At 37.5% G+C, this 8927-nt stretch overlaps 1 protein-coding gene across 7 annotated transcripts in view; it reads right to left on the reverse strand.

Moving 5' to 3' along the window:
• Window positions 1-8927, reverse strand: part of PCNX2 (pecanex 2) — a 380796-nt gene that overhangs the window by 140097 nt on the left and 231772 nt on the right. For all 7 annotated transcript variants that reach the window (XM_037821056.1, XM_037821068.1, XM_037821046.1 and 4 more), the window contains 2 exons: window positions 8563-8704; window positions 2755-2932 (listed from right to left, as the gene is read on the reverse strand). In XM_037821056.1, coding sequence (XP_037676984.1) covers window positions 2755-2932; window positions 8563-8704 — 320 coding nt within the window. The remainder of the gene's footprint in view (window positions 1-2754; window positions 2933-8562; window positions 8705-8927) is intronic.

The following is an 8927-nucleotide window of genomic DNA, read 5'->3' on the forward strand; positions in this document are numbered from 1 at the left end:
TTAGAAACTTCTAGGGAGCCTCTAGGAAATACAGAAAAAGAGACAATGCTTTTAAAGATATATTAATACTGGGAAGAATTCATAGGAACACCATTTGGCATCTACAGGCAGAATCTTTACAGGAAACATTAACTGCGGCTTCCTCAGTGCTACCTTTGCATTTTAATTGTCACTAGTTTCTACCAGCTTTTTTCTAGGAAGAAAAAGCTCAAACACCTTCTCTTTCTTTAAAAAAAAAAAAAAAAAGATATATATATACATATATATATATATATATATATATATATATATATATATATACACACACACACATCTGAGGGGTCAGGAAGACGTCAGAACACAATCCCCACTTTTTGACTCATCATATGCCTATGTGTCTAGTTTTTTGTCTCACTTGCTTTTTTTTCCTTCTTTTTTTTTTGTGGGGGATGGGGGGTGGCTTTTAGACTCAGCCATTACCCCAGCCTAAAAGCAGATTATTCAAATTATATATTCTAATGTTCACTCAATTAGGGAAAACAAGAAAGCTGCTTCTATTCCATCTGAAATTATTAGTATTTTAATTGATGCTTCAGAAAGATTATGGCAAAGAGAATGTCAAATGCTTGCAGCAATAAGCTTTTATGGATTTAGTCGTTACACTATGTTATGTCAGAAGATTACACTCATTACATGCAGGATGGAGCTAAGCGTACTCATGGACAAGAACGGGAACAACAGCTATTCTGAATTTCTTTCCTTTACCTCTTGGCAAATCCCTTTATCCAGACACTTGCATCTAGCCAGATCTTTTCAATAGTGGCCTGCCTCAGTTGACCAGCAGGGATTTCAATGGGGAAAGCTGCCTGTGCACTAGCAAATGAAAATAACTTTTCCTACTGCAGATGCAGAATCACTTAGAAGCCTTGCTCTTAAGTCTTTTACAGCAAGACACTTTACTTATTCTCTGCATGCTATTCATTTATCCGGGGCCACCCACTACACAGGATGATGCTTAAATTGACAGTTCATTGCAATAAACCAGCCACATTCCTTCTTATGCCAAACAAAGTGTGCAATTTCTCTTTTTCTACTTGCACATGGCTTTAAAAATACTACACTGTATTTGGATAGCACTTTCCACTTAAAAACATCTTTTATAGTTATATTAATTCATTCTCTCAACTCCCATGTGAGATTGGCATCATTATTCCCATTTTACAGGAAACTGAAGTTCAGAAAGGAATATAAATATCACCATGTAGAAATATAAATGCCACAATCAGGAATTCAATTCATTTCAGGTTCAGTGTTCTTACATCCTAGCATATTTTACATCTGATAATGTGCTCTTACTCCTAGCAAGCAGCAATAATTTTAAATGTAAGACTTTCATAAAGGAATTAGAGATCATAGGCTATAAGGTAAAATTGTTAAGAAAACAGGAATTTACACATAATGAAGGGAAATAGAATGTGGAAGCCTATGATTTGAAAAATCAGAAAATGGGATAAATTAATCAGGACCAAATGGAACTCTGAAAAGCAGGAAATACTCAATGTTTGTGGGTAAAGGACCAAGGCCAAGGTTCTCAAATAAGATAGGGAAATTGGAGTAGGCTGCAAAAATAAAAGTGAGGAGCAAATGGCAGATGACCACGATAAGGGAATCAGGCACTGAAAAATTGGTGCTTAACTGAAGTTATAAGAGGAAACTTGCATGCAATGATAGGGCGATGACAATTATTTATAGGGCTTCTTGACTAAAATATGAAAGTTTTGAAATTTTGTTACCTAACTGAAGCAAAGAGAAAGTCAGTAGAAGGAAAGGATAACAGAATTGATTCACAAAAGAGTGAAAAAAAAAAAAAGACCACTGTAGTTCTGGGGGGAAAACCTTAAAATTAAAAAATAATTAATCAAAAGGGGGAAGGTGTTGCCTAAATTAATCTCGGGACAAAAAACCCAGGGCTGCTGTATTAATCTGAGTACACGAGCAAACACGATCTGAAAGAAGCTGTGATGTCACTGAGTTTATTTATGGGGAGTAAAACAAGTTCCTTTTCATATCTGATTACAGACCTAGGCTTTGATACAGTAGTCAGAACACATATAGTCATGGAGAGATTCAGACAAACATCCAGATGATGTTATCTCTGTCATGTTAAACATTTGACATCAACCCTGTATGTTTGCCTGAATTGCAATTAGGATTTCTTATTGCCCACATATAAATTTACAACTGATGACATCTTCTTTTAAGATAAATTAAGGAAATGAAAATATTCCAAGAGGCTCTGCTAACAGGTACCAGGTCTCAAACTTTACTTCAAGAGATAAAATGCTAGCAAAGTGGGGAAAAAAAAAAAAAATTATATATATATATATATATATATATATATATATGTGTGTGTGTGTGTGTGTGTGTGTGTGTGTGTGTGTGTGTATGAATGTATGTATAAAGTCCAGTCCCTAATCCTTAATTCAGATAATTTTAAGATTTGGGAAGTTCTGTAATGAGAATCTTAAGAGAGACAAAGATCATAAAATTTTATACAGTAATGGCTAATTAACTTTAATTAGTGGTTTTAGCAATAAAATGGCATATTTATACTTCATGGGGGATTTTCCTAAATGGCAGGAAGAGTGTAACATGCATATATAATTCAATTTAATTTCTAATTTAAAAAGAAGAAAACAGTTTAAATTAAAATATTATTTGATGAGAAATGCACTTGTTGAATTTTACAATGAAGAACATAGCTAATTAACTTGCCTTGCTAAATAAAATTGACACCACGAAGAAATCCAGTAAGAAACTCTCTGAAATATCTTTGTAATCAAAGTGGAAAAAGATTACAGTGAAGCTCAAGGTAATAAACTGATGAACTGGATTACAGAAAGAGGTCCGCAACAGCTTCATGCCAGCAATGACCATCAGAAAAATGTCCCAACTGTTGAAAAGGAAAGAAAAGAAGCAATAAGTGACTGTGTGCAAAATACAAGGTGAGTTACAGCATCTAATGTTTCTTGAGTATTTACTGTGTATTATCCACTTTACAGGCAAAAAAAAAAAAAGCCATCATGGTGGATCCTATTATTGTCTGCATCTTACAGCGGAGCGGAGCTAGGATCAAAACTGAATTCTGAGTGTCTCTAGAGCATGTGATCTTTGCCACTACAGAAATTTTCCTTTCCACTTTGTGTTTTTCATTTTGTCTTGTGTTGTTAAGCAAGGACATGGGTTTCCTTCTGAGCTTATTTGAAGTACTTCTTCAGTGATGAAGTTCCACAGAAAGCTTGAGTCCATGTGAGCTAACAGATAAAATGCTGTCTGTGTTAGAGTATGTTCAGTGTATGCCTTTTAATCAAAAAAAGAATCTTACTGAAACAGTGATGTAACCATAGCTAATATTAAATTCTGAAAAGAGAAATAAACCCAGTATCTTAATGCAACCATTTTTATTTTTACATATTAACTTCCAATGTTTTTCAGTATATTTGTCACCCTAGTGAAGATGAAGGCATTTAAAAATTGCTTCCAGAGTCATTGCACCTATTAGGTGCAAAATTTTTCATTTTGTATTAAAAACAAATGTAATATTTCCAATTCCATATACCTCAATTTGATATTTTGTAAGCCTTCAAACCTAAGGCTATGGGTTGTTTCCACTCAGCCTCAGGATGCATGAGGTAAGATCTACCTAAGACCCTCCAAAAAATGCCTGGATTTGGCTTCAGGAAAAACTAGCCCTTCCTTGCATGCAAATTTGGAGAGAATGGGAATATTTTTTAGTAACCTCAATATAGAGCCCTCACTGTTCTTGTAGCATCGTTGAACATTATTCTATAACTTGTTTTCCTTTTCAGTAAACAACTAATGTCCATGTATGATAACACAAAATGAAAACATGTTAGACAGCCTGGGGTACAAAAATTCTCACAGGATAGCCAAAGCTTCTTTAACTGACCCCAATGATGAGGTGTCTCAAGAAAGGATATTTTGATATTCAGAGGAGATTGGGGATTTTCTGGGTTATTCTGAACAAAATCCAGATGAAGGTGAACTCTAACTTTTTGTTTTCTGTGACCATGGTTAAAATAGATTACATTCATTTTGTTTTCTACTGTTGACTGACTAAAGCTACTGGAGAGCTTGGGGACTATTTTTATAGCATTTATTACATTATAATAGTTAATTATTATAGTCATTAGCTTATATAATGTTGTATAGTTAGATAACGGCTTAGGTAACAGATCAGGCCTGCAAATATATATTCCTAACAAGGTATCACAATTCATCCACTCATCCATTTATCCAGCCTGCAATTTGATCATCCATCCATCCATCCATCCTTCCAACATTCACTAGGGGTTTGCCATAGAAATTTGATTAAGAAATAGTTTCTGTATTGAAAAGTTCACTATCTGGTACAGTGGTCCTCAAAGAAGGCAGGGAGGGGAGTAGTCTCATATAGTCTGAAAAATGTATCTAGGTGTTTCAGTTTCCTAGACTGCTCAAAACAATACCATGTAAAGCATAGGCTTAAACAAGGGGAATTTGTTAGCTTATAGTTTTGAGGTCAAGAAAATGTCCAAATCAAGGCATCACCAAGGCAATGCTTTCTTCCTGAAGATTGGCTGTCCGAGATCCTTGACGACTCTGCCCACAGGCAAGGCACTTGGCAGCATCTGCTGGTCTCTCTTTCCTTCTGGGTTTTGAAGATTCTTGTTTCCATGGATTTCTCTCTCTCTCTTCATTCATTCCATTTATAAAGGACTCTTGTAATAGGATGACCAGTCCTGAATGAGGTGGGTCACACCTCAACTGAAGAAGCTTCATCAAAAGGTCCTACTTATAATGGGTTTATACCCACAGGAATAGATTAGATTTAAGAACATGTTTTTTTGTGGTACATACAGCTTCAAACCATCACACTCCACCCTCTGAACCCCCAGAAGACATGTTCTCTCCACAGACAAAATACTTTCATTCCATTACAATATCCCAAAAGCCTTAAGTCATTTCAGGAATAATGCCTAGTACAAAGTCTCATCATAATCGGTTATGGATGTGGTCTGTTCTGGGGCACAATTCCTCTCTGGCTGTGGACCTGTGAACCTAGAGAACAAGTTATCTGCTTCCAATATACAAAGGAAGGACAGGCACAGGATAAATAGTCTCATTCCCATCCCCATAAGGAGAAATTGTAAGGAAAACAGGGGTCATGGGTCCCAAACAATTCCAAAACGCTGCAGGGCACATTCCATTAGATTTCAAGGTCTGAGACTCATCTGTGGAACAATGTTGTGTCCTCCAGGCCTGATGGAGTAGTAGCCCCAATCCTTCAAAGTGCTTGTGCAGTGGCCATGCTCTCCCCAAACACTGGGGTGGAGGCTCTGCACTCTTCAAGCATTGGTATGGTGACCAGGCTCTCCTGGAACACCAGGACATAGGTTCCACCCTTGGCAAGTATTGGGGTGGCAGCCAGACTCTCCATAATCCCCAGGAAATAGGCTCCACCCTCGGAGAACATTGGGGTGGCAGCACTCTTCCTGAACAATGTGGTGGCAGGCCCGCCTTCTCCAAATGCCAAGGAAGACTCACCCTTCCCATACACATGGTTGGGTCCACTCTCTTGGCCTGAAAAGATGTCTTTGGTCCAGACATCAGTTTCCTTGTTTCTGCCCTTGAAATAAGTTTTCCCTCAGTCTGTTGGTTTTCTTCCCTTCTTAGTCCAGGCTGGCAGTGTTTCTGTTCATAAAGATCTCTCAAAAAACTTGTCGGTTTTGCATATGGTGCACAGGGGTCCCAACTGTCAGACAACAGGACTTTTCACAAATCCTGCCTGGATAATGCATGTCCAATCCTGACTTGCACTGAAATGGCTGACTGGATCCATGTTTAGTTAAACCTTCACATGGAGAATTATTCTAGGAGAACTCGCTTTCCAGAACTTAACATTTTCCAAACCAACAGATTCTGGTTTCTTTGTGTCCAGGAGTTCAGTTCTCAGCTTATCCCTTTCCTTTCATATTTTACTGTAAGCTGCACTCTCCACACTTAGCTTGGAAGTCTCTGCAGCTAAATATCTAAGCTCATCACTCTCAAATTCTGCCTTCCTTCTGATATCAGAACTCAATTTTGCCAAACTTTCTGATACTTTAAAACAAGGATCGCCTTTCCTCCAGTTTCTAATAACACATTCATCATTTTCTTCTAAGGCCTCACCAGAAAAACTGTTAGCATCCATATTTCTACCAACAGTCTCTTCAAAGCAATCTAAGCCTTTTCAATCAAACACCTCACAATTCTTCCAGCCTCTACCCATTATCCAATTCTAAAGCCATTTTCACATTTTTGGTATTTGCAATAGCAACATCCCACTATCCTGGTACCAAAATCTATGTTAGCTTCCCAAGCTGCTCAAAGCAATCCCATGAAATGGTTTGGCTTAAATAATGGAACTTTATTAGCTTATAGTTTTGAGGCCAACAAAATGTCCAAATCAAGGCATCATCAAGGCGATGTTTTCTCCCTGAAGACTGGCTGCCGGCAGTCCTTGGTTCCTCTGCCACATGGCAAGGCACTTGGCGGCATCTGTTGGTCTCTCTTCTTTTCTGGGTTTTGTTGCTCTCAGCTTCTTGCTTCTGTGGCTTTCTCTCTTTCTCTTCATTCATTCAGTTTATAAAGGACTCTCGTAATAGGATTAAGACCTGCCCAGAATGAGGTGGGACACACCTTAACTGAAGTAGCCTCATCAAAAAGTCCTGCTTTCAATGGGTTTACATCCACAGTAATAGATTAAAGAACATGCTTTTTGTAGTACATACAGCTTCAAACCATCTCACTAGGTGACACTCAAATACTACTTCTTGCTCATCTGCTTGAGAAGAGCTGGTATGGGTGGGTGGGGGGTTGTCTGAAATCTTGAGAAGTTTTTTTTTCTTTTTTTGTTAAGTCTTCAGATGGATGCCTCAAGAATACAAAAGAATTTTCAGCTTTGGGTTTTGAGATAAATAATTCAGATGGTATCATTAAGGAGTTGAAAATATTTACAAGTATATAGTTAAGATGTGTCTTCCTGCTTTTAATGTCTGGAAAATTACCCCTTATAAGGGGTATAGAGCAACATTACTTCAGATAGGATTCTCTCTGAACTGTTTATTTGACTCTTCTTGGATTCCAACTCTTGCAGCCATCCTCTGCTAACAGACAGACCAATTGGCCTCAACCTGCATGCTTAAGCACTAGGTCCTAGACCTGATTTTGGATAGAAAGATCTTTAAATGCTTTAGCCTGATGCTGCAGGTCAGCACTCGGACCTTCATTGCTGTTCTGCTCTGACTGGTTGTCCTTCCCCAGAAAGGATCTGCCTTATTCTGGGAAGTAGTCATGGACCCAGCTGGGATTCTACCATACTGGAAATCCCTGCCACTAGCAGAAGCACTTGCATGCCCCAGATGTCGAGTGTCATCTCCTAGATTGGGTTCCACCCAAACTACATAATGAGTCTGTAGACCCATTGTCTGCTTTCTTTATCCATTGGGACCAGTTCTCATTTCTGGATCTGAAGTCTAGGATTTTAAATACCAATGGTTATGGGCTTTAAAAAAAAACAGTCTGAAAGGGATGGAAGACAGTACCCAATAAAGATGGGAAGGTTATGGGATCATTTCAATTAGTGTCTTCTTTTAATGACTGTGAAACTATCCAATGTCCAACCAAGTCTTAAAATGCCTTTTAACTTAACTTGCTCAATCTTTGGCAAATACTCGTTAATTTTTCCTCATCATCCCAAGCAATGAATAGCCAGTTTAAATTAGTATGCTTGGGATTGTGCAACAAGGTTTATTTGGACACATAGCAACACGACTAATAGGCAAATCCAGGAAAGAGAGTCTCTTATTTTCCTACACTGACAACTGATTTGACCAGAAACTTTCACCTTCTGCCAGTATGACAAATCCACAAATTGTAAAGTAGGTTTTCACTTATAAATTCAGAATTAATTTTAACATATGAAACCAATAAATTAACTGTACATTTTAATGCTTATAAAAAACACAGGCATCTCGACTGTATGGAGTCTCTTTGCTCCAGTTTTTTAATTATGAGGCTTCATCTGATAACTGCGGAGATACAACAGTGACAGTGATTATTTTCCCCCTCCCCCAAGGACTAAATGATAGAACATCTGCTAAATGAAATGACATGAGGCAGTTCATAAAGCTTTAAGCATGATGCTAAGAACTCCAGGAACCCCGGACTCACACTGTGCTTCCGTCATCTTATTAAGGCTCACTGACTAAGCTTTTGCAAGATGATTTTCAAATTTACTGACATTTATTCACAATATCACTAGGAGCAGATCCAGCTTCATTTGCACCCCAGGCACACTACAATAACCATCTAGCTCTAGTGAGTTTGAGTAAAAGACCAACATGGCTTACTTTTATATGGCCAATAATTAGTAGGTATAAGTTGGCTTCTGCTGCACCCTGTTTAGAGAAATCTATTCAAAATAGATTTTGAAAATATTGTGATCCATATCATTATGAGAATAAACCATTATCCACTTACTGGGTACCAAGTCTCCGGTAATTGCTTATTGAAAATGCATCAATAGTGAGGGCATTCAAAATTATTGCTGGGTACAAGATATATTTTTCAAAACACTGAAGCCAAACATAGAGTCTTTCAAACCACATTAAATGGGCGATATCTGAAAGAAATACAAAAACCACTTAGAAGAGCCACTGATCAAATTATGTTTCTTCAAGTACATTTTATAGTAATATCCCCCCTTTAATTCAAAAGCTGATGATTAAAAACTCTATATACTGAACATGAAACACCAATTTCCCTTTCAAGCAGCAACTCTTAGCTTTGCTTCTACATAGTTAATAATAATATGTAATAATATAGACCAGCATCCCAATTTTTCA

This window comes from Choloepus didactylus, chromosome 2 (genome assembly GCF_015220235.1).
Source record: "Choloepus didactylus isolate mChoDid1 chromosome 2, mChoDid1.pri, whole genome shotgun sequence".
In the NCBI taxonomy this organism is placed as follows: domain Eukaryota; kingdom Metazoa; phylum Chordata; class Mammalia; order Pilosa; family Megalonychidae; genus Choloepus; species Choloepus didactylus.